We start from the raw sequence: 25,000 nt of genomic DNA on the forward strand, positions 1-25,000 counted from the left end.
GTTTGTACATACCATAACACTGCATGCATCACTGCACTACAGCCTCTGCCAGGGGATCTAAACCTCTAAACCACATCTTTACATAAGAAGGTCCCTGGTTCTCTTACTTTCAGAGTCACTGATGCCACTGTCACTGACGCTCGCGCTGCTCCGTCTCTTCACTGTCTTCAAATGCTCGTCGTATCGGAAGTGTCTCTTCTCCACCGGAGAGGTGAAATCTTCAATCACCGCGTCGAACTCACCAAGCACGTCACTCAGATCGTCCACCTGCTCAAGAAACTTCGCTAAAATTGAAAAGGACTTGCGTTAATTGACTATACCTCTAATTGGAGTGGCACTTGCAATCGACCCCTACACAGCATATACTCGCACATTTTGACTAGATTTGGAAGTATCAATCAATAGTTAGGCAACGATTACGGCAACTATTCAAAATATTCTAATTAGGCTACTTAGATAAAGAACGAATTTTCTCACACATTTTGACTGCATTAATTGCATTATAATACCTAGACCTTGGAAACACAACACAATAATGTCTAATGTTATGTCCAGTTCAGCATTGCCAATCCTACACCAAGGATGATGAGTAGGCCAGGGCATGCAACCAGTGGCGTGTCCATGCATTGGCCAGAAAAAGTCGGGTCGACAACAGTTGTGGTCACTATTCTGGAGAGACTTACATTTGCATTGAGATTTCAATTTTGGAGACTTCATGATTCTTGTCTGTTGATTGCTGGGGATCTTGGATTAGTCCAATATTTAATCGAGGATAAAGTAAACCTCCGTAGGTATGTTCCAATATAAGGTTCCTGCTCTCTGTTCTAGGATGCTTGTTGTCCGCAAAAGCACTGCCTCTCACTGTCCCGCGCCTCAGGAGTGGTTTTAAACTCTCCCGAGCCTTGGCGGGGCGGTGACTGGGAGTAGGCGGGATAGAGAGAGAGAGAGAGGGGGGGGGGCTGTGTGTGTGTGTGTGTGTGTGTGTGTGTGTGTGTGTGTGTGTGTGTGTGTGTGTGTGTGTGTGTGAGAGAGAGAGAGAGAGAGAGAGAGAGAGAGAGAGAGAGAGAGAGAGAGAGAGAGAGAGAGAGATGTGTTAATCCATCGGTATCCGTGACTGACCCTCCAGCTATTGCCGGTGAAGTTACACGCTCTGGCGTCACCGTCCTGGAAGTATGTTTGTAAACAACTTCTGTGTCATTTAGCGGGCATAGGTGTAGGCTACTGCTGTATTAATAGCCATGACCCTACGATTTCCATCTTCTATCACGGGGCAGATTTAGACAGAACGGTGCCAAACTCTATAAATAATATTATACACTTATGATTCAAATTGTATACCAATAGCCTAGTCTTATTCAATGGGTCTCAATATATTGATTAATTGCGAGAGATTTTTATCAGGACTATTCACAACTTCCCAAATTACTCTCAGAACCATATATCGGTTGGATATGGTCTAGGCCTATAAGTGAGCAGAATCTGTTCATGATTCGATAATTGACTAAATTCACCACCAGCAATTATTGTTTTGTGCCCCGTTCAGCCGTTCAGTTGCCCCTAGTGGCTTACTTTCAGTTTGGGGCGGCATCTGGTGGTATGAAGTAGAATTGCATTCTGTGCAGCAGGTAACATTGTAATGTAGACGAGAATCGGATCGGGACCAACTCATTATTTTCTGCTCCTCAGAGAGATCACTGGTGATATTTGGTTTAAAACCGCTGTGTAGAGTAGGCTACATGGTAGGATATTTGATCCAAAGTGGTGATCTTTCCATTTGGTCTTCTCCTTGTCTTCCTTCTGTTGTATTTCTCCACCATTACTATGAGTTACATAGATACTGTAGATACCTATGAGGAAAAAATAAGGCCCCTCTACAAAAACACACTCTAAGCCATGGAAACTGACATCATTGGCCATAAGCCCCTCTCTCCACTGAGTTCAGTTCCACTGAGGCTCACCAGCTCTTGCTGAGACTTTCACACCTCCGGTGTCTGCTTTAACAGGCTGGCAAATGGGACAGCCAGGGTGTGTGTTTGCAGCTGCACGTGTGTGTTGACTCTGGAGCCCAGAGGTGATACATAACAACGCACAGGGCCTCAGGAGAGGTGCTAAAGGTGACACCTTCAACCGACGGGGTGGGAGATCTCTGCTGTTCACACACTTATGATGACCGGGGGTCTTCTCTCTCTTTTTCTCCACAGCTCTCTCCCTCTTTCTCTTTATCCTTCTCTCTCCCTCTTCCTCCCTTACTCCCCCCCCTCTCTCTTTCTCTTTCTCTCTACCTCTCTCCTCGCATCCCTCTGTGGTTAACCCAAGATCATTATCATGTTTGTTATGGATATCTTATTTATTGACAGTGATTGTCAAATGTCATACAATGCAAAAATATCTTTGAATGACACACAGTGACTGAACAATTTGAGCAATGCTGAGATTTATTGACAAATACAAATTAAATACTATCTACGTACTACTGTACATATTTACATTAATCAATGTTCAATTATGATACAAAATATAAAGTTTAAACAATACAAATATTGCATACATATTACAGTGTAGTGTATATTATGTTACAGTGTCTACTGATATCTAGTTCTTTATATGTACTGTACAGTATGAGGCAGTATGAGGCAGTATGAGGCACTGAGGGACACATTTATCTTGAGTACACTTATGTGAAATATCAAATCTCCCAAATGATATCAATGCCTGATTTATGTGACAGTTGGGGTTAGGTGCCGAAGACTTTAAAGTGGACTTGTATGTGTGTCTGTGTTGAGAATGCATTATATGCACTGGCTTTATCCACCACATTAGGGTTCCTTCTAGGAAGAATCACAGCTACAGATATAAGTGTGTGTGTGTGTGTGTGTGTGTGTGTGTGTGTGTGTGTGTGTGTGTGTGTGTGTTTGTGCATGCACGTGTGTGTCACTCAAAGTCACAGCCCAGTAGTTCTATCCTCATGGTGATGGATCTCTTCCAGGTCTTGGGGATGATTCTGATGAAGCGGGAGAAGATGGGAGGGTAGATGTAATTCTTCACATGGTCATTGTTATTAGAGTTTCCAGGGAAAATCTGTACGGGAGAGGAGAGGCACAATGTCTTACTGGCACCATCATTTTCCAACATATTTCTGTTGTTTCTATATCGCTGTTTCAAAATATTTCTATAAATGATGATGGCTATAAATAGATGGTGATAATACCAAGGTGTGTAACAGGTGTTTACCACTTTCCATAGCCCTTCATCATAGCCTACCTTGGACACACTGTCAGCATCGTCTGAGTACTTGTTCCAGCGTATTCCGTCATCGCTGTACTCCAGAGCATAGTCGATGACGAACATCTCTTTGCCCAGGGACTTGGCCCCCTGAGTCACGATACCTGTGATCTTTTTAACCTGAGCCAGCTCCACCTGTAGCCACGGGTGCATGTCGTTATACTAGGAGGAGGGGAGACACAGGGGAGGGGAGAGGAAAGAGGCTTGACTGACCAGTAGAGACTACAGTTGCTCAATGGCTCAATGGTTCAATGGTTGAATTCCCACATGGACTACGTGTGTTAATTGAACTCTGCTAAATGTTGCGAAACATTACGTGGGACACACACATAATGGGTTGACAGTGTAGTAAGCCTATTGTAGTTATGAACACACAGGTGTTCAATACATTTGATATTGACACTCATGAGGTAGAAAACGGAGGACGGTCTCATTGTAATGCATGGAATGGAATGAGGAATGGTACTGTATCAAACACACAATACCATTCCTCAGTCCATGCAATTACAATGAGCCTGTCCTCCGATTTCTACCTCCACCAGCCTCTATGGTAGTAAGCCTATTGAAGTTATGAACATGCAGTTGCTTAATACATTTCATATTGACACTCATGTTGATGCAGCTGAGTATACCTTGGCCTGCCATGCATTGATGGTGCCCTGTTTGTTGAGGCGTGCCAGTGAGGGCTGCCAGGGTCCAGAGTACCAGCTGGTTTCTGTAGAGCTGGCAGTGATGCGATGGTCCTCAATTCGCCTGCTCTCCATGCCCAGGGGCACAGAACAACCTGGCAGAGAGAATTTATTTTTCTAGATTTATTGGATTGATCCTCATGGGACAGGTGAGATGGTATCTCTCTCTCTCTCTCTCTCTCTCTCTCTCTCTCTTTCTCTCTCTGTCTCTCTCTCTCTCTCTCTCTCTCTCTCTCTCTCTCACCATCAAGCTGACAGCCGTAGAACTCCATGCGGACAGTGGCCGAGTTGTAATAGTGGAGGGGGTGGAGTCTCACAAACCGCCCAATCAGAGGAGGGAAGAACGTGTTCTTCTTCACCTCATAGGCTTCCTGGTTACCAGTGAACACCTGAAGATGGAACAAAGGAAGACATTTGGAGCCTACCTTTCCTATATCCTACCTATCCTCACTTATCGCAATATCAAAAGCCAACAGTATGTTTTCTGTCTACAATGATAATGCCATGTGATGCCATTTCAACACATGAGGCATTTACTTTCATAGCACTGCTCAGAGTGTTTCTCACCTTCTGGTAGTCGGTGCTGTCTCCCTTGTAGTAGTTCCACTTCTTGCGGTCTGTGCTGTAGGAGATGGTGTAGTTGATCACATAGTGGGAGTAGAACCTCTCCTTGGCCCCCTGTGTCTCCACCTCGCTGATCACCACGGGCCGCTGGAAGTCTACCTGGGGGACAGGTGACACAGCAAGAGGGACCGCAGGTAATTACAACCCTATTACACACACACACACACACACACACACACACACACACACACACACACACACACACACACACACACACAAGTATAACACATAGACACGGGTATGCACACCACAGGCATCACCACACAGGCAACAGGCAAGACACCAGCACACATATCCACTGGCAGGTTTTCAGATACCTGGATCCAGCTGTCTTTCTCCTCTGTGCTCCAGGCGTTGTACTGACCCTGATTGTGCAGTCTAGCCAAACTGGCTTCCCAGTGTCCTTGAACAGGAGAGATAATTTACTGTTACATTTCTACTGTACACCGTGAAAGATAACGTCTTTACATCAGGGGCTGTAGAACTAAATGAATCTCAGGATACAGCGCGTAGGGATACCTCTGTGGTTGGGTGCAAAGATCTGGTTGTCTTTGATGCTCCCAGAAATTAGTCCAAGTGGATGGTTACACTCTGGAAAACACACACACACACACACACACACAAAATGTTACAGAACGTTAGAACTCTATTGTGAATAGACATGCTTCTCTGTCATGTAGCATTGTGAAAGAATTGTGGGATCTCTATACATTTAATATCTGTCTGCAATATTCTAATTGTAGCGTTCTGTTTTTGAGTCAAACATACTATTATCCAGAACCAGGAAAAGGGTCTGCATCCCCCTCTGCTGGTTGAGTCCAACCTCAGTCTCCAGCTGCCATAGCCCGGGCTTGGAGGGGAACATCTCTAGAGTCGCAAAGCCCCCTGGGAAACAAAACCAGAGGAGGTTAAGAGAATGGACATTCTTTTCCAAAGCAATATTCTGTTGTTTATGTAGAGGCCATAGTGGGTGTACCATTTAGAATGTTAGATTGGTTGATGCTTATCACTTCATCTGTTAGAATGTGCATTTCTTTCTAATTTTACAAATGCAACGATGAACATTTGTTTGTGCTGCCACATTAAGTGAACAGTGACAAATCATGTGGATTCATGCCCACTCAAATCATTCCATATCTAGTGCAAGTGTTTACCGGGTAGCAGTGGGTAGACCCCCTGGCGGTAGGCCCTGGTCTGCTTGTGGAGGAAGGTCTGGCCGTGGAAGTGAACACTGTGGAGGTCCCTGGGGGAGCCCATGTTGATGAGGTGCCAGCGAACCATCTGGTTGGTGTACATCCTCAACCCCTTTAGACTGAAGATGATGCCATTGATGGCTGATGGCGCAATATGAGGACAAAATCACACTCCAATGGAGACACAATTGGACACGAAAATCACTCAAAGTAATCATCTTCACCCTCTCATTACCCAATTATATGTTTCCTTTACCATCAGTATGCTACATTGTGCAAGTGAAATACTGCCTATAAAAACCCTAATCTAAAAATAACTTTACAAAAAACACTATTGGGTGGCTAAGAATCTGATGGGCAATCAATAATCAATATAATCATAATCAGCAAACAGATACATTTTTAGCTTAAAAAGCTGATCTATCCCTTAAAAAAATTACTGGCTATGGTTATCATTCAGAAGTGATTACCTTATGAACCCTAAGACAAGATGCTTACCGTGGAACTTGAGGTTCTCTCTAAAGTTAGAGTCCTTCACAGACCATTTATTTGGATCCTTCTCAGTCCTTCTGCTCTTCCTTTGCAACATCTCAAGGTTCTTCTTGTAGTACCAGCTCTGAGACTCGTCAAAGGTCATGAAGAGAAGCACAAACTCCCTCATGTCCATCTTCTTGTCCATCTTCTTGCTCAGAGTCCCTTTCCGACACACAAGCAATGGCCCGATCAGACCAGAGTTTATATCCCTCTCCTAGATGACAGATCATATTGAAACACCAGGTTATTGGTTGTAAACTCTCTCCAGGACAACATATCACACAAACACAATGTAGGGTAACTGTAGGGTTTACATTAAATCTTTTTATACATGTAGTAAAACTGTAGGTACTCTGGTACTAACATTGTACTAACCTGTTGTTACATAGTAATAAAGTTATTTCTTGTAATTGCATGACATTGTACTAAATGAAGTTACGTTCTCAGTGTACTCACAGGGTTAACACCTGAGTAGTAGGCCCAGGTTCGACAGTCTGACTCATCTCTGGTGGGCCCGACAGCGGTATTGATCTCCCACAGGTATGTGTAGGAGGAATTGGGCTGCACCTCGTTGTCATATTTGAACCAGTATGTAGACTCATCCTCATATTTCAGCCCCTCTGTCTTCTTGGTGTAGGAGACCCCGTTGGGATGCAGCGAATAAGGCCGGCTGGCCCTGTTCCTGAAAAACACCTGCACACCAGAGGGACTATTTTAGCCATATCATTAAAACTGACCTGCTAAACATGAGCTGTATTTCCCACAGATGTTATGTTTGCATTTTGATATGGAGACGTTTGACGTGAAATTTGGATGAATTGTATTTTGCCCTTCTCAACTCTCTACATGTTGTGAGTGTGACGCAGAAAGAATTACATAAACCATGCTAAATCACTCTGGCCAAATTCATCACAACATCACAGATAACTCAGACCTTCTCTGGGAACATGAATTCATGTAAATTTGTAATAATTGAACATGTATGTCTCCCTCTCTGTTTCCTGTCTTACCATAATGGTCTGTCCGACCTCGGCCTTGATGAGAGGCCCCAGGACCCCCAGGTGCTCCTCCATCTCTCCCCGGATGACTGCCTTGCTGAACTTGCTGTCCAGGTACTCCCGGAACACTACCTTGGTGAACTCAGTGGGCCGGTCGCTGTCATCGGATTTATCCATTCTCCTGTTGTGTCAGAGAGAAAAGAAGAGACTTTTGGGTAAACAAAACCAAACCAAACCAAATCTGAATCTAATCTAATCTAATCTAAAAACAACAAGGATGAACTGGTAAATAACTGATTCTAAAAGGAATTGTAAGTATGGCAATATGGTTACATAGAATCAAATAATGATTATCCTGTATTCCCTCAAGCACTCTACATACCCAGTCCATATCATCCCACCTTGATCTACATCAAACATCCATTCCCTCATCCCTTTGTACCCCTGTCCTTACCTCTGCCCATATCCTGCGTAGTCCCATTGCACCTCTTCCGCGGTGATGAAGTAAGTCCTCACATTCTCTCCCGCCATTTTGAGTAAGTACTTGTCATCAGCATCCAGACCCTGGCTCTTAACATCATTTATATCACTGTAGGGGTCCTTAAAATGCACATACTCATACTCGTTCTCAACATCGGCTGCAATGTTTTCATTGGGTGTAATGCTCCCTGATTCACTGTCGGGGACATAGAAGTCATAGTCACTGAAGCCAGTTCTAGGCACACCAATGATGATAGTAGTGTCCGTCAGGTCCTCCTCACTGGAGATGGGTCGCGCTCCACGGGGGCTGAAGCCGGGTGCCAAGGGATTGAATCCCCTGGGGGAGAAACCAACTTTGCTCGGATGCTGGGGTTTGTACTCCTTCTTCTTCTTGGTCTTCATTGCATGACCTTTCCGAGGCCTCTGTCTCCGGTGCACCGTCCTGATTTTCGGAATTGGGCTCGGTTTTGGCGGTTCGTTCCCTGTGTACTTGATCATGTGATCAGGCATCTCCATGGGGACCATTGTTTCCGTTCCCTCGTAGGCCCAATGTTTGCCCTGGAGGTCAACGGAGCTCGTACGGAAGACCTCGCTGTTATTATTCTGCAAGTAGATGACCACTTCCTCTATACTGGAAGTATTAGTTGTGACATCTTCAATGTCAGAAAATGTTCCATATTCTTCCTCATTCTTTTCATATTCTACTGCCCCAGTGGTGGCATTGGCAGGTGTGAGGGTGGCTTCAGAGGAATATGTGTCATGTCCATACTCTTCTTTCGTAATGGTTCCAAGTGAACAGTTCACAGAGGTCATGTTATTGTTACCCTCTATGTCCAGGTCAAAGTTGGTCATGTTGCATTGCTTCACTTTAGACTCCCTGAACTCAGCATTTATAATGTGCTCTGATTGGTTAATTGCATTTTCAGACAGTTCTGATCGGAAAGTTGCATTGACAGTCAAAGCTGTCCCATTCTCATAAGGTGAAGCTGTGGCGAGAGAAATATTGCTCACAAACAAGTCATTTTCACTGGATGATTGTCTGTCCTGCACTATTGGCTCATCATCAGTGGCAGATTCCATGTTTACATCTCTGTCCAGAAGCACAAAATCCTCCCTTTCTGTCTCCTCGTTCTCACCTGAACTGTTGGAAGGGGTTCTAGGAAGAGGCACAGAATAGGAGAAGACATCCCCTCGGTTGACACTGTGCTTTGGTGCCTCCTCTTTCAAGGTGGTATTTACATAGTCCTGTTTTTCCTTTATTTGTGTTACGTTCTCTCTCTCTGAGCTGATGTTCAACTGAACTGTTGAGGTGTTTGTTACTGTTACATATGTATGGTTAGTAGCTGCTGAGGTTATGTTGCTCTCCGTTATGTTGCTCTCCGTTATGTTGCTCTCCGTTATGTTGCTTTCCGTTATGTTGCTTTCCATTATGGATAAGCTGGTGTTATGAACTGTTGTGTTATTAAGCCCTGAGGAGATGTTCAGACTGAAGCCTAACTGATTGGTACTATAGTTCAGTGCTCCTGTTGTATTCTCACTGCTGCTTTCATTCAACATCTTTGTTGTGAGGTTGTGTCCATCAATCACTTGCGTATCAGCCAATGACGAGTTAGTCTGTGAGTCACCAGGGGATGGCCCCAAGCTTTGATTAGTGACATTTCCCATCTTCTCCATCTCAGCATTGGAGGTGTGGTTTGCATTCTCATTCACATCCATGTATCCATGCATGTCGTCAACATCATAGTCGAAATCAGAAAGGTCCAACAACTCCAGCTCAGAGTCTCCAGATTGCTTTTTGAGCGACCTGAGGCCTAGCATGTCCATATACATCTCTGTAAATGCATCTATCTCTACAAAAGCTTTTTTCGATACTACAGGTTCCTTCATCTTTTCCTTTGCCTTGTCTAGGTCTAATGGTGTCCATATAGAGACAGGGTTGCTGGTGTCCATCTCATCTTCATCTTCATATTCATAGACAAAGTCTCGAGTGCACTCCACGTCTTGGAACTTTACCCGCATGCCCTTGGTGGTCTCATGAGAGTTGAGGGAAGCCAGGAGCCAGACGCCTGATGAAGAACAGACCACATTCTTCATCATCTTTATCCTCTTTTATGAATACTGTAAGATGTGCTGCAAGTGATGCTGGTGAAGATAGAAAGATTTCTACCTCCACAAGCCTCACCTGATGTGCTGTAGCTTAGCGTTGGAGACCCTAGTACATGTTAACCCCTAATGCTTTACCCTTGTTAACCCCTAATTCTAGCCTTTACCCTCATCTGTTTACTCATCAGTTCAGACCAGCTAGTGACCAATCATAGGGATGGAGACCTCTGGGTAATAACCCCTGACTCACCAGTGTTGTCCATGTTCACGGTGACAGTCTCTCCAGTCATGGGGAAGAGGCTGAGGAAGTCCTCTCTGCGGCCGTTCAGGTCGAACGTGTGACCATAGAAGGTTGCAGTCTGGATGTGGTCCTGTGCTCCCACACTTGACACATGCCATGTTACGACCTCGCCATAACAGAACCCCAGTAACTGACCACTCTCAAACACATAACCGTTGATTGCTGCAGGGAGAAATCATCACATACAAAAGTCAAGGTTGAGGTCGAAATCATTTAAAAATGATTATCATACCGTAAATGTAAGAATGTAATAAATACTATTTTTGTCCACTAGTAGTTTATTTCAATTAATTTGAGTCTTATAAGTAGAGCCCATTGTGTAAAGATATCATTAATTGTTCAGATTCAATAACATTTTGACACCATGAGAGCCTATTGCTGTTTTAACAAGAACAAGTGATGCATTTCAACGGCATACTTACTATGCATAACGTTAGATTTATAAAACTCTGGATCTTCTTTCTTGACATTTGATGTTTCGCAATACGATCTAATGTTGTCATTTAGGTACCAGCTCTTATTCTCGTCAAAAATAGAAAACATGGCATGCTGTTCCTTGTCAGCTTTCGTCTGCAGAAACAGGTCAAACTGGGTGAAACCACTGTGCTAACTTTAGTTGTAGTACATTGATTTTGTGCTCATTTACAAAGAAAACTATCAATCTCCCTCTGCTGTTATGTCATAAGTAGTAAAAAGGAGGCCATTCAGAAGTAGTACAGTAGTAGTATTAGTAGAAATAGCGGTGGCCTACTAGCAATGTAATGGTAGTAGGAGCAGGGTCATGCATAATGGAGTTATGTAGTAGTAGCAGTAGTAGTAGTAGTCGTAGTACAGTAGTAGTAGTTGTAGTAGTACTAGTAGTAGTAGTACTAGTAGGGTAATAACTGTGTAATAGTTTATAGTGTATTGTAGTAGAAATAGTAAAAGTGTTTTTGTGTGGTGTATCAATATTTATGGTAGTGTGATAGTATAGTAATAACAATATATATTGCATTTGTAGTGTAATAGTATTTTAATGTAGCATCTGCACATTCCTCTCGTTACGATACTGGATCTTGTAGTAGGGTAGCAGCATTGCTGTAATATTTGTGTCGTACCTGAACATTCCTCACATTGAGGGACTGACTCTTGCAGATGAGCAGGGGTCCCATGAGTCCTGAGGCGATGTCACGAGGTGTGTTCACCGCACTGTGGTACATACGTGTCAGGCATCGCGAGTCAGTTGGCGAGGGCTCATCGATCACCTTCCACACATAGGTGTGCGTCTCACCAGGCTGCACCCCGTGAGTCTGGTTTCCTGAAAGGGGGGTTGATATTTATTTGAGTAGCCCTTGAGATTAAAAAACAACAAGAACAGACCCTGTATTGATAAATACACAGAACATCTGTCTGCCTATTTCCTTTTATTTTTATTTTAACACCCTGTATGTGTGTCGAAATACGTTTTTTTTTTTTCTATTTCTATTGAAGCCACAAATATGCTCCCAGTCTATTTAGACCTTTTTCAAATGAGCACCCTTTTGATACCGTTTATTGTTATTATTATAGAAGCAACGCAGCGCTCTTTATCCTCTCTTCTCTGGTCAAGAATGGCTTGGATATCAGATCTGTTTCAGACAGATGTTTGGCATGAGAATGCCCATAGAGTTGGCCAAAGCATAGATCTAGCACTAGGCAAGGTCATGGAACCAGGTCCAGTATGAAAAACAGGACTTTATTGAATCATACAATCAGGAAATAGGCCTATAATAAAACATATACACACAAACAATCAGCACACAAATGACCCTACCTCCCTCTGGGTAGTTAGCCCCCTCTGCTGATTTGTCGATGGTCAGTCCATGGGGGTAGATGCTATACGGTCGCGAGGCCATGTTCTTAAAAACTATCTGTCGTAATAAAAAATAGTTACCTGTGAAGGTGCTGCCAAAACTCATGTAATGCACAGCTCAGTGTTCATAGGCTACATGAGGAAGAAGGCCCCCAGTGATCAAGCTTCAGAAACTGAAATGAGTCTCATATCATGAGCTCAAACCACAGTTCAAACCAGAGTAGAAATGCAAACAATCTCTGTGCTGGGTTATCACATGGGTATTATGACCCATATTGCCTTTACTAAGACTATGTCAGCGTTTACTTCAAGTCAAGAAGAAAGTGATGATGCCTCTTTTAAAGCGGCCACAGCATGAGTATGTTCTCACCTTAATAACATCTCTGATCTGAGCCCTGATCACAGGGCCAATAATGCCAAGCTCCGTTTTCCTTTGTTTGTTCTCTGCCCTCACTGTGAATGTGGCATCTGTGTACTGTCTGTACACCACCTTCTTGTACTTCTTGCCTATGCGATTTGGGCCTTGCTTCAGGTATTTGGACTCAAAATCCCTGAGACGTACCAGAAGAGAAGAGGGTACAAGGGTCACATTACACAGCCAGTTGACAAATGATGAATAAAGTGAATGGAAAACACTGAAAGTATGTTTGGCCCAGTGAAGCGAACATAGGTGAAGGAGTTAGAAACATCTAGAAATACAGTGTGAATGTTGTTTACTTGTCAATGTATTCTGGCATTTGTGGTGCATAGTCCCAGACGATCTCTTCTGCAGCGATGAAGGTGCGCCACTCTTGACTCTCGCGTTTCTGCTGGATGGTCAGTTTACGTGTAGGCGGTTCAATGTCTTCACAGGTCCTCACATCCACAAAGCCATGCAAGCCAGCTTCAACCAGAGGGGAAGTAGAGATTGTATTTAGGGTGAAATGCATTTAGAAAAATCTCAATACACATGATATTTTAATACACTTTTACACTTCTCAAGGAACTTGACACTTGATCTTTTCTTTCAATACATACTGTATCTCAGTGACTGTGTAACACACTTACCCTCCAGGTGGTTGCTGATGTGTGAGGAGAGCAGCCAGCGGCCAGGATAGACAGCGGTCATGCTGGCGCTGGTGGCAGTGCCACTGATCAGACCCACGGCTGACACCCGATGCCCAGCCTGCTGCAGGACCTGCCCGTTTATGTGCACAGAGAACAGCTCAGGCTCCGAACTCATGCCCACCAGGTGCAGGCTCACAGAGGCATGGGCACACACACTCAGGCCTAGAGAGAAAATAAGGGTTACTGAGTTTGTGATTCCTTTACTTTATTTATATGGGTAAAGAATGTGATACTGTATACTGTAAAGGGCTAATATTGATGGCTACAATCAAATACATCACAGTTTGTATTCGGGACCAAAAGGATACACTGTAGGTTTGTGAATGACACTTGACACAATGACACTTCAGAATGTATGAACCAAAAAGGCTGAGAGGACTGAAGATGCATTTCAAAAGAAAAAGGCCTTCACAGAACTCAGGGAGGTGAGAGAGGAGTTGGTTGACTGACCAGGCACGGATCCGTTTGTGTATCCGTTGATGGTGTGTTTGACGTGGCTGCCCGTGTCAGTGTCTGAAGGCTCGTTCCAGCTGTAGCTCTCATCAAACACCCCAAACAGGAGCACATACTCCTGGTAGAACTCCACCTGCTCCCCAGAGTCACCCAGGCTGCCTGGGGGAGACACACCAAAGATCAGGGCATCTGCTGACCTATTCTCACACAATCAATGACTGTATGTTGACCAGTTCAGTTTTAAGCACACATAACACATTCAACTACCTATGATGGTCGATGGGATCGGTATTACTCAAGAGAACCATTTAAGGTACATGGCGTTATGGCCTGTATCATCACAGTCACACAATAAAACGTGCTGTTGGTGGGCTGAACAATGCTCCAACTAGGCTACCCTCTTTGCAGATGAGCAGTGTGCCGATGAGTCCTGAGTTGTAGTCCTTGATGACGTCAATGTGGGACTGGTATGTGTAGGTGAGACAGGTGGGGTCGTCGGCCTTGGGGGCCACCTCTGACGTCACGTCCCAGTAGTAGGTGTGCTCACAGCCAGGGGGCACCGCATCATCCTCCTTCTCGTGCTGAGAGGTGTTGTCAAAGTACAGGGCTCCTAAGGGAGTTCAGAATCAAAAAAAGATGTTCATAGCGTTCAACGTTGTTGACAAAATGCTGTAGAATCAGAGCAATGATTTGAGAGAATCCTGTTTGCTCTCATCATGAAAATGTTGATTATCCTGTGGTGAGTTTTCACATTTCCTCTGCAATCTGCTTTTTGGGTTAAGCGCTCATCAAATTGTAATGATTTTCTTATAGCTCTGGGGTTTGTGAAATATGCTTGTATACACAATGTCTTATTAATCTCTGTGTGGAGGAAAAGAGTGGATTTCCACAGGCTTAGGAGAGCATCCTGTTGGACTTCAGTACTGTCTACTGCATTAATCTGTCTGCCCTAGTTAATATTTTAGAAAAAAACAAACACAGATGTTTCTGTTGCCCAATTTGTGTACTTAACTGAATGAGTAACATTACAAATACACAAAGCCCTCTGGTCCACCCACACAAGTGACTAACTGTATACCACAGGACGGGTGAATCTGTCTGGAGCAGGATTTCAGGGAGATACTACGCTGTCACCATAGTCATAACAGCATCGTACACACCCTCAGACTGCTTCCCATAAGCAATCCCATGTGGATGTATGCTGTAATGTCTGTCCGCCATGTTCCTGAAAGTGACCACAATGTCCTCGTTCACTTGACCACGCAACGTGGGTCCAACGAGCCCTGGGAAGAAAAACATTCAGTTCAGTTGAGGGGTTTACTGGTTTGTGTGCTTTTTAATATGTGGCTTATACACACACACTGTACAGTAGGTTCACTAGGTCGAATGTGGATGTGCTTTGACACCAAGTGACTATAGAAATGCATTTTATCATTCATAATTCATCTTCATAACTGAAATATCTGTCTATGAGCCAGGGTCAGAAAAAAGACAATAATGTTATTTCCCCCCTTTGTTGTTGCTCTGTCATGTCTCCTGGGTGGATGTATTAGGAAACTGTATTAGGAAACAGGAGAATCTTTCTCTAATTAAAAGCAGACAAGGTGTGTCTTCACCCCCACTATGAACAACATTTACCTAACCACGAGGGATGGGTCTTGGCCTGCTTGAATCCTTCCTCATACTCCCTGAACACCACTTTCTTATAAGAGGGGCCAGACCTGGGGAACAGTGGAAAAACACAAACAGTTAAGGACTAGGCAAAAAACATCCTGTACACATACAGTACAGTAATGATATACAAATGGACAATGGATTTATTTTATAAACATAATTTCCTAGTCTGTGTTATTTATGAAGGTGACAATAAGTAACACATCATTCCACTGGAAATCAGTATAATAGTTTGTGTTTTAGTCTGCATTGCTTACTCTGTCAGTAACATTACATCATTACTTATTCAATCTTTTCCAAATCCAGGAATAATCATTAGGATATAAAATCCCCTTTTCAAGATGAAAAAGCTTATTGAAAAGTGATCATCATGTCCAGGGAGAACAGCAATAATGAAGATAAATGAAAATAATGAAAATATAAAGAGAAATGGATGACAATATATTTTATATCCTGACGCAGTACATCCAATTGTATTGCTCCTGAGTATGTAGCAACATTGATAAGACAACTTATTCACAGATGTCAACCAAACGACACATATCAGTGTATTACTGGTGACAGCAAAACTACATTTGATTCATGAAGCACATGCCAGTGAACAGTTATGCTATGGCCTAGCCATCTGACCAAATACTGAATCCATACAAAAAGTGTTAGATAAACGAATTAAACCTGACATGTCTCCAAAGTTGTGGCAAAACATTTACATGGGAAACTCAACATTCACATTTTAAATTGAAATTTAATCTGAGAATAGTCCAAGATGTTCAATTACAATTACCTTTGCTGTCCATTGGCTGAATAATCCCAGTCTATCTGAACAGCAGCAATATAGTAGTGTCTTTCCCTTTGTTTGTTCTGTACATTTGCAGCATTTGACAGGAGAACCAGGAAAAACAGGAGAGGCAGGAGACGGGCCACTCCAACCCAGCAACAGAGCCTCATATCTTGGCTTGGAACTCCAGGTGAAAACTGTCTGTACTGGAAGGCAGGAAATGGTGATCTGAAAGAAGAGTCCACTCTGTGCTTTATCATGGACACCCCCCCCCCCCCCCTGCCCCCCCCCCCCCCACACACACACACACACACACACACAAACAGTTTAAACATTGTGTCCTAGGGCAATGAGCTATGTCTCAACATTTGTCTTACCGTAATTATAGTAAACGGAAACGGAAACCCAAACTAAATAGGAAAACTAGTCATGGTTTATTTTGTATAAAAATAAGAAACTATAATAATGATTCCTTGACTGAAACCTCATGTTTGTTTAATGTTCCCAGTGATCTAATTCCCAGCATGCGCAGTATGTGATGTGACCAGTGGAGTAGGGAGATGGGAGATGACCCTCTTACTTTCAGATGTAATCATTATGTTTACGAACCTCAAGAAAACATGTCCTCCCTGCGCAGTGTGGTCTGTCGCAGATGACTTCCCAAAATCATCACACGTACTTTCATTCTGGGTTCAGTCATGGCCCATACAGTACAGTACAATGCAATTGTTTGATGGAAATAGGACAATAAGAGGAGGTCAGTTTATACTGTCATGGTGATCGAAATCTCAAGGCCAACAGAGTGCAGCAGAGATTGCATTATCTCAGACAGTTAGGTATGGACTTTCATCATATGCTCAAAAAACGAAACTCCACAGTTGATACCCAATGCGCGTGCGCGCGTCTGACCAGGAAACACAGAGCCAGCAGAGTGTGTTCTACATAGCTAAGCAGCGGCGATCTGTAGGAAGAAAGCAAAAGAGGTACAATTGTGGTTAAATGAAGTATTGGGCTTTATATTGCATTTTGAGTATAATGTCATTCTGTTGTTCAGCTATTAAGAACTCCATTGTGGACAGATGGCGTGACAGCTTGAACGTGTGTGCGTCCTACTAGCTCTACTGTTTACATCTTGAGACACTGAACAATCTTGCTGGACATTAATTGTGTTCATTGTATGTAAATTGTGGTCATTTTGTGAGTAATCAGTAGAGATTGCTGACTCTCGTCGGTTCATGATTAGTTAAGCAATAACACAAATACAAAAATAATTTGCGTGCATCTGCTTGGATTTCTCCCTATGTCTGAGTGGGTTTCGAAGTCTCCACATATACGGAGACCAATTAATATGAGTAGGCCTGTACAGCAAGTATAAGTATGCATATGGTTGGACATTTTCCTCCAAGAAACATGACTCACTGCACCTTGAAAGAGAGATAAGATAAGAGAGATATATTATTGCAATACTGTCTTTACATACAGTCCTAAACAGTATTGACATTAGTAGGCCTAATAGACTTTTGCATAGACCAACATGCACTCAGTCACAGTCTGTCATGATGATGTAACTGCCCCTTTATTTAATACAAAGGTGCTGGCCTACAGGCTGATCTGAATAGTGGCAGTTAAGAATAGCCATTCTGACCTAAGATGACTGTTTGTTGTTTTGGTTAACATTGCCTGATAGCAACAGTTCTAGGTAATGTAATTACTTCACTTGCTGTATCTTCCTCTCCTCTGGAATAAAGGACTGTGTGTTTCTCTCTTGTCTTTAACTGCTGCTGGCTCACATGCTTGTAAATATCTAGAAAAACAGGAAGACCTTGGAGGAGAGAGGACAACAGAGGCTACTTTTTCCACATAGTGTTTGTGTGTGTGTTTGTGTGTGTGTGTGTCTGTGTGTGTGTCTGTGTGTGTCTTTCACAGTGATCCAGCAGGCCTGTGTGTGTATGGTTCCACCCAGCCCCAGCCATGCCTTGCTGTCGTCCCTGCTCCAGGCTGTGCTCTCGCTCCACAGCCTACACTCTGGGCCTCGGCATGGGCTTCGTCATCCTGGGGACCAGCCGCATCCTGCTGGTCAAGTTCTCCGCCAACGCAGGTGAACTATGTCAAGATATCACTAAGTGAATCCATTGTCTTCTATTTACATTTTGTATTGTGGGCTTCAGTAAATCTATCTATGCTGTACATCTTGCAACTTTTTGAACTTTAGTCCTCTTTTCTAATCGTGTGAATGTGTGCAAACAACATGTCCTCTTGTTGGCTCCAGGCTTTTCTGTGCCATCAGTTGTAGCGTTGGTAGGTTTTTATTGATTGTTGTTGTTTGTTTTTGTTGGTCTGTAGAGAACAAATATGACTTCCTTCCTGCGTCTGTCAATCTTCTGGCTGAGGGGTTGAAACTACTGTTCTGCCTGGTGATGTCACTCAGGGTCATAATCCGGGGTAAGAAAGCACTGTGTGTGTGTGTGTGTGTGTGTGTGTGTGTGTGTGTGTGTGTGTGTGTGTGTGTGTGTGTAGTGTCTTGTAAAAGGATCATGTGTGTGTCGGCGTGATTATATGTGATGTCATTGTGTGTTCCAGAGGGTCGTTCTAGCCGAAAGTTGGGCTGTTCCTCTGGCTCTGCATTCCTCAGCTTCATGAAGTGGTCCGTTCCTGCGTTCCTTTACTTCCTGGACAACCTCATCATCTTCTATGTCCTGACCTACCTACAGCCTGTGAGTTTCTCTACCACACCACTGGGTTTCCTCTATGTTAACGTAGCTCCAAGCAATCTATAGCCTCTGCTAGGAGATCTAGACCTTTATGTAAAAGGCATGAGTCTTCTTGCCCTCGAACCACAGGGTCATTTGTAAAAAGATAGCCTTGTTCTGGCTGTATTGACGTAATCTCTACATCCACATTACTGCTGTGGGTTCTGAGACCTTGATTCCATTCTCTCTCTCTCTCTAGGCAATGACAGTCCTATTCTCCAACTTTGTCATCCTGACCACAGCCATTCTCTTCAGGGTAGTGCTGAAGTAAGTGAAAATTAATAAACGTTCTAAACTGTCCTGGACATTTAGAATGTCATGTTTGTTTGTGCTATCAGTTTTTTTAGCTGATGGTGGATTGTATCTGGGACAAAACGCTGATGATCAGAAGTAACTGAAAGATGTATCACTATGCATGTATTTCTATGTATTTCATGCCAACGGAACCCCCAATTAACCCCCCCCCCCCCATGACAGCTGTCATTCTCCTCCTTTTCATTAGGAGGCGCTTGTCCTGGGTGCAGTGGGCCTCCCTGGTGATCCTCTTCCTGGCTATTGTCTCTTTGACAACGGGGTCAGGGGGCAGCCAGCCGGCGTTGGCAGTGCCAGGTCTCCACGCCAGCCCCCTCTCCCCCGCCACCAACAGCTGCCTCCTCTACACACAGCTGGAGGAGGAGAGGAGGAACCACACGTAGGCTAACTGATGGATGGATGGATGGATGGTTGGTTGGACGGCCGGCCGGACGGACGGATGGATAGATGGATGGAATTGATTAATGGATGAATGACAATAAAGTAGATTGAACCTTAATTCACTCACTGTCTTGCTGCAGAGTCTTCATCTTCTTCTCCTCTCTCTCCTTCTGTGTCCAGTAAGTCGTCGTGGGTGTCGTCACTGCCAGGGGAGGCGTGGCGGGGCAGGATAGTGGACAAGCTGCGCTCCCTGGGTGTGGGTCACGTGCTCCTGGTCTTGCAGTGCTTCATCTCCTCCATGGCCAACATCTACAATGAGAAGATCCTCAAGGAGGGAGACCAGCTCACTGAGAGCATCTTTATACAGAACAGTAAACTGTACGCTGGCGCTTAGACACACACACACACACACACACACACACACACACACACACACACACACACACACACAGACACACACAGACACGTCTAACTCTTGTGTAATCCCCCTCTATCCTGTTCTAGGTATGTGTTTGGTCTGCTGTTTAACGGTCTGACTCTGGGACTGGGGAGCGAGTCGCGAGGCCTGACCCTGCACTGTGGCCTCCTCCACGGACACAACATCTACACACTGGGACTAGTGCTGGTCACTGGTGGGTACTGCACTCTTTTGTAATGTATTTGTCTTGCACCTTATCAAACAAGCGTTAGATGAATATGAACTAAACAGGACATTACAAATAACATAAAACCTGAATGAACTGATCATGAGCAAATCCTCGGCACAAGGTTGGTGGAATCAGGTAGGTCAGTCCTGGGCTGGGCATCCTGTAGCTCTGGTAAGACTGTTGGAAAACAGGCCAACCATTCAGAACTGGTTTTCACCACACCCATGGTGAAATCTCAGTTCTTGGTTCAACACACACACGGCTGGACCCAGAGCATGGACTTGCTCTGCTGCATGACACACAAGTAAAAGATGACTTAAACACAGAAGTTATTACTGCCCTTTATTTTCTTTCACTACAGCCCCTGAATGTAAATGGGAGGAAAGCAGTTTACTGCATACTGTACAATAGCGATCATGAAAAGCACATAATAATGCAGACCATTGTGTTTCATTCCTAGCTGCCCTGGGTCTGTCTGTGGCGTTCATCCTGAAGTTCAGAGACAATATGTTCCATGTTCTGACTGGTCAGATCACCACAGTCCTCGTTACCGCGCTCTCCCTCTTCCTCTTCGACTTCCGCCCCTCGCTCGACTTCTTCCTCCAAGCCCCTGTGGTCCTGCTGGCCATCTTTGTTTACAACGGCAGTCGAGCTCGAGACCCAGAGTACACCCTGCAGCGGGAGGAACTCCGGGTCATCAATGGAGAGGTGTTCGAGAGGTTGCGAGGGGTGAGGAGCCAATTACTGTACTTGTATACACACACACACACACACACACACACACACACACACAGTTACAGAAAGTCAAAACACGCTGCTGCTCTCAGGTGAACAGAAAAGGACACGCATAGACAACTCTATGTGAGAGCAGCCAGGGTTCTCATTTCTGTGTAATGTGATTTCGGCAGGGTGGAAAGAAACCTGATTCTCTGTAATGAAAAGAGAATTTAGACTCATACTGCAGCCTTACCTCAGATAACTTCATTTGGTAGATAAATGTAATGCATTATGTTGTGGATGAGATGGTTATCAGATGGAGTTAATCTATGTATGGAGGCTTTGAAAGGACACGCTTTGGGTAGAAGTTGCCCTTAGGCACAGATCAGTCCTAAGCCTAACCTTAATCCAGTTGTAGTGCGCGCATGTGATCCCCTCTCTGGGTCAATGGGCTGTTTCTCAGGTAGTAAATCCTCTCCTGTCATGCTCTATATGACCCTGAAATTGACTGTTTTGCTTTACTGTAGGAGGTTCCTGGCAGCTCATGTGAAGAAACAAAACAAAACATTTTTTTATCCATTCAGTTTGTTGTTGAGATTTTATCTCTGGGAAGTAAGTTGATGGAATAGTGTCAGTGTCTGTACTTTAAGAAAACATAATTATCGGTTTGTCTTGTAGGATGGTGAGGAGCTGGAGAGGTTGACAAAGCCCAACACAGACAGCGAATCAGAAGAGGAGTCAGCTCAACCTGTGAATGGAATGTCAATTCTGTGACATCACAATGGACAAACAGCTGTGTATTATGACATCGGTGTGGCACGGCCTGTAACATCATTGTTAGGGTCTATGACATCATACTATGACATCATGAGATGCTGATATCCAATGCCTATAATGATGGATATGTGCATTATGAACAGTATAATGGTGTTACCTCTACCTAACGATCACTAAGATCAGGAATGTACTCTGGTCTCAGTGGTCCAAGGTCAGACAGCTAGATATGATCATATACAAATTCAGTTTTGGTTTACTTTATGGGAATATGGGAACAAAAAGCCTTTTCATATTGTAGATTTACTTTACAACTGTTACATCATAGTAACCAAGTCCCCCCACCTTCTTAATCCTTAAACATACAGTATTTATTATTGTGTCATAAACGTTATACAGTACCTCTTCCATGTATTGACAGCAAACTACCTGTGGTATTGAGAAATTAAATAATGATAGGAATATTAAAGCTAAGTGTGCTTTACATTCCTATTGTTAGTGTTAACATGCTTCCTGCTACAAAACATTGATCAGAATACAAATCAACATTAAAAACTACTGTCAAAAGGATTTGTATCTTTTCCTGTCCATATCGATTAATCGATTATCTATTGTTGTTCAATTGAGAGCTCCTAACCTATGTTGCCATGTTCAGTTAGGCCAGCAGGGGGTACTGTAACACAACAAATGCTGGCTCTGTGTGAGTGTGTATGTACTGTATGTGTGTGTCTGTGTAAAGGACTCAGACATTCCTATAAGAGTACAACAAAGGGATATCATGTATACTGTACTGAGGACAGCAGTTGGTAGTAAACAAAGGTTTATTTTTCATATGGCACAACAGAGTATAAATAAGAGCAATGTATAGCAACAATGAACTTTACAAAAGAGAATGTATGTTATGTGTGGAAGCGGTCTCCCACCCAGTAACAGAGTTTTAGCTCTCTGATATTGATTGCCTCAAATAAAACAGACATCCAATAAATACAAACGTTTTTACTTATCTTAGATTTGATCTACTGTACAAAGGAAAGGTCCATACTGAAAAGGTGAGAATGTAACTTTGCCCAGGAATGGAATTGAAGTAGACAGAAATAGTGTGTGACATGTTGTAACTTCTTTACGAAAAATAGGAAGAACAGAACTGAACCCTCAGTTGTTTACATACATTTTCTGGGCAGTTCAGTTTCAACCCTGCTTCTTACCATAGCACCTACCCCTTTCAGTTCTCACAGGTCTGAAGAAACTGTGTGGGTAAAAACAAATGTGGTAAATGGCTACTGAAGGGCTTTTGGAGTCCTCCTCCTCATCTTCATCATCATAATGTGTTTCACTTATTCAGTGCTTTCTTGAAAGGGGAAGGTGTTAGGTTAAGAGGTTACAGTATTGGCCGAAATGAAGCTGGGCCATTTAAAACACAAACCTCTAATAGGGAGGCAGGGCATAGGTTACACCCCCCTGACCATACCCACACAGCCCTTAGTAACCGTAACCCTGGTGATAGCCATCCTGGTAACCATCATATCCATGGTGATGGTATCCGTAGCCACCGTACTCGTCCTCGGGGCAGCGCATCCCCAGAGACTGTTGGATGGCCATCTCCTGTCTGCGGAGCTGCATGGAGTCCACCAGGTCGTAGATGATAGCCATGGACCACATGGGAGACGGGTACCAGGACTTGACGTTCCCGTCCTTCCCTACCAGCAGCATGGAGAAGTACTCTGGACTGATCTGGAAGTAGTTCCTGATGTCCTTGGTTAGAGAGGCGGAGATGCCCTCTCTGTCCACGGTGGCACTGCCTGGATAGGAGAGACAGGGTGTTTGATACCACATGTTTGATACCATTCCTCATTCCATTCCATGCATTACATTGCGCCTGTCCTCCGATTTCTACCTCCACCAGCCCCCCCTGCTGCACAGCTACGGCTAAAATATGTTTCACATCGTCCCTTAAATAAAACAGCAAATTGGAAGCATTAATGTATGGATGAATCTTGTCTGATGTTTGCCTAGTCCAGCCCCTACTGTAAAGAGCAGCCTTGTACCCCAGCCCCAGCCTTGTAGTACATGCCTGGGCTTCCCATAAAATACCAATGCTCTTTTTTGGAAAGAAGGAAGAGTTTACATATTTCCTCCCCAACACCCCAGCCACAGTGGCTACCTGTGTGCTTGTGCAGCTGGCTAAGGGATAGGGCTGGGGGGTAGATTGGGGCTTGGGAATAGGGCTGGTGCTGGGGTTGGGGCTAAAGGATAGGGCTGGGGGGTAGACTGGGGTTTGGGAATAGGGCTGGGACTGGGGCTAAGGGATAGGGCTGGGGGGTAGACTGGGGTTTGGGAATAGGGCTGGGGCTGGGGCTGGGGCTAAAGGATAGGGCTGGGGGGTAGACTGGGGCTTGGGAATAGGGCTGGGGCTGGGGCTGGGGCTAAAGGATAGGGCTGGGGGGTAGACTGGGGCTTGGGAATAGGGCTGGGACTGGGGCTTAGGAATACTTCCTGGGGCCCAGGCTTAGGGAGAAGGGGTTAGGGCTGAGGGAGAGGTTGAGGGGTTGGGGGGTTGGGGGATAGGACTGGGGCTGGAGAAGAGGGCAGGAGATGAATCTGTATGCCTGCTGTTCAACGCAGCTGCTGCTGCTGCTGAGCAAACTCAATAAAACACCCAAGAGTGCAGTTCAAGGGGCACGACACGCTTGGACATGTGTGTGTGTGTGTGTGTGTGTGTGTGTGTGTGTGTGTGTGTGTGTGTGTGTGTGTGTGTGTGTGTGTGTGTGTGTGTGTGTGTGTGTGTGTGTGTGTGTGTGTGTGTGTGTGTGTGTGTGTTTAGCTATTTTCTATATACAGTATAATACACATGGGGCATGCTGAAATAGAAGGGTCTTTACCATTGATTGGATACAGCTCCAACACTCCACCCATGTCCACTGCCTCCATGCCGACCAGCTTCAGAATGGAAATGTGTCTCAGGCCTGTGTCACCATGGAAATGCCAGTCATACAGAGGAACATACATCAGAGAGAAAATGTTAACACATGACAAAAGAAAACAGCACGATACAATGACAAATTACACAAAAACATACAGTCATCATCTAGTGATGACTACCATCTGTTTATTTTTCATCTGTTGAATGTATTTATTTATTCAAATGTACTCTGATGCAGTCATGTCTTATCAGAACCATCCTTAAGTTGATCTTGGCCATGGAAGAAGAATGTAGGATTTATGACTTGAGCCAGAAATCTGTTTCCTCTGAAGAGACAGAACCCACAATAGCCACATAAAAACACAAGGCTTTACTAGGTGAGTGCCAGGAATTGCAGTATCAAACACAGCTCTCGTCCAGTCAGGAGGAGAGAGCCTTGGTTGACAGAGAGA

At 44.1% G+C, this 25,000-nt stretch overlaps 4 protein-coding genes across 5 annotated transcripts in view; 1 reads left to right on the plus strand and 3 right to left on the minus strand.

Annotated features, from left to right (window-relative positions):
* Positions 1-846, minus strand: part of rgcc (regulator of cell cycle) — a 6,021-nt gene extending 5,175 nt beyond the window's left edge. Inside the window, exons 1-2 of the mRNA XM_083682506.1 lie at positions 684-846; positions 108-284 (exon numbers count right to left, since the gene is read on the minus strand). Of these exons, the coding sequence (XP_083538632.1) occupies positions 108-284; positions 684-717 (211 nt within the window). The 5' untranslated portion in view covers positions 718-846. The remainder of the gene's footprint in view (positions 1-107; positions 285-683) is intronic.
* A 2,085-nt stretch (positions 847-2,931) lies between these two features.
* f5 (coagulation factor V) lies at positions 2,932-16,217 on the minus strand (the record flags this gene model as incomplete). The annotated part of the gene is made up of 26 exons (XM_083682613.1): positions 2,932-3,078; positions 3,262-3,444; positions 3,915-4,066; positions 4,216-4,360; positions 4,539-4,694; positions 4,913-4,998; positions 5,115-5,186; positions 5,364-5,480; positions 5,750-5,929; positions 6,287-6,536; positions 6,779-7,015; positions 7,333-7,501; positions 7,775-8,786; positions 9,426-9,866; positions 10,154-10,366; positions 10,627-10,774; positions 11,302-11,501; positions 11,997-12,093; positions 12,406-12,586; positions 12,753-12,918; positions 13,083-13,304; positions 13,593-13,754; positions 13,993-14,205; positions 14,756-14,878; positions 15,234-15,316; positions 16,054-16,217. The coding sequence occupies 26 exons, from the start codon at positions 16,215-16,217 to the stop codon at positions 2,932-2,934; spliced, it is 5,319 nt and encodes a 1,772-aa protein (XP_083538739.1).
* Positions 16,218-16,957: 740 nt separating this feature from the next.
* slc35a5 (solute carrier family 35 member A5) lies at positions 16,958-21,668 on the plus strand. Of its 2 annotated transcripts, none has more exons than XM_083682247.1 (10): positions 16,958-17,030; positions 17,974-18,145; positions 18,391-18,489; positions 18,628-18,761; positions 18,997-19,064; positions 19,300-19,488; positions 19,671-19,868; positions 19,995-20,122; positions 20,598-20,866; positions 21,533-21,668. In XM_083682247.1, exons 2-10 carry the CDS (start codon positions 18,019-18,021, stop codon positions 21,626-21,628), a joined length of 1,308 nt encoding a protein of 435 aa, XP_083538373.1. In that variant the 5' UTR covers positions 16,958-17,030; positions 17,974-18,018; the 3' UTR covers positions 21,629-21,668. The 2 variants fall into 2 exon arrangements, with proteins under 2 accessions (XP_083538373.1, XP_083538374.1); XM_083682248.1 differs by having other exon boundaries at positions 16,985-17,030; positions 17,856-18,145.
* Positions 21,669-23,107: 1,439 nt separating this feature from the next.
* The window catches only part of ccdc80 (coiled-coil domain containing 80), a gene marked incomplete at its 3' end in the record, with an annotated part of 11,280 nt that continues 9,387 nt past the window's right edge, over positions 23,108-25,000 (minus strand). Inside the window, exons 9-10 of the mRNA XM_083682246.1 lie at positions 24,508-24,591; positions 23,108-23,427 (exon numbers count right to left, since the gene is read on the minus strand). Of these exons, the coding sequence (XP_083538372.1) occupies positions 23,108-23,427; positions 24,508-24,591 (404 nt within the window). The remainder of the gene's footprint in view (positions 23,428-24,507; positions 24,592-25,000) is intronic.

This window comes from Argentina silus (assembly GCF_951799395.1).
Source record: "Argentina silus genome assembly, chromosome: 12".
In the NCBI taxonomy this organism is placed as follows: Eukaryota; Metazoa; Chordata; class Actinopteri; order Argentiniformes; family Argentinidae; genus Argentina; species Argentina silus.

Coding starts and splice junctions, on each gene's coding strand:
- slc35a5 (XM_083682247.1), top strand. CDS start 18,019: ATGCCTTGCTGTCGTCCCTGCTCCAGGCTGTGCTCTCGCTCCACAGCC. Junction 20,123..20,597: donor GGGACTAGTGCTGGTCACTG/GTGGGTACTGCA, acceptor TTTCATTCCTAG/CTGCCCTGGGTCTGTCTGTG. Junction 20,867..21,532: donor TGTTCGAGAGGTTGCGAGGG/GTGAGGAGCCAA, acceptor TTTGTCTTGTAG/GATGGTGAGGAGCTGGAGAG.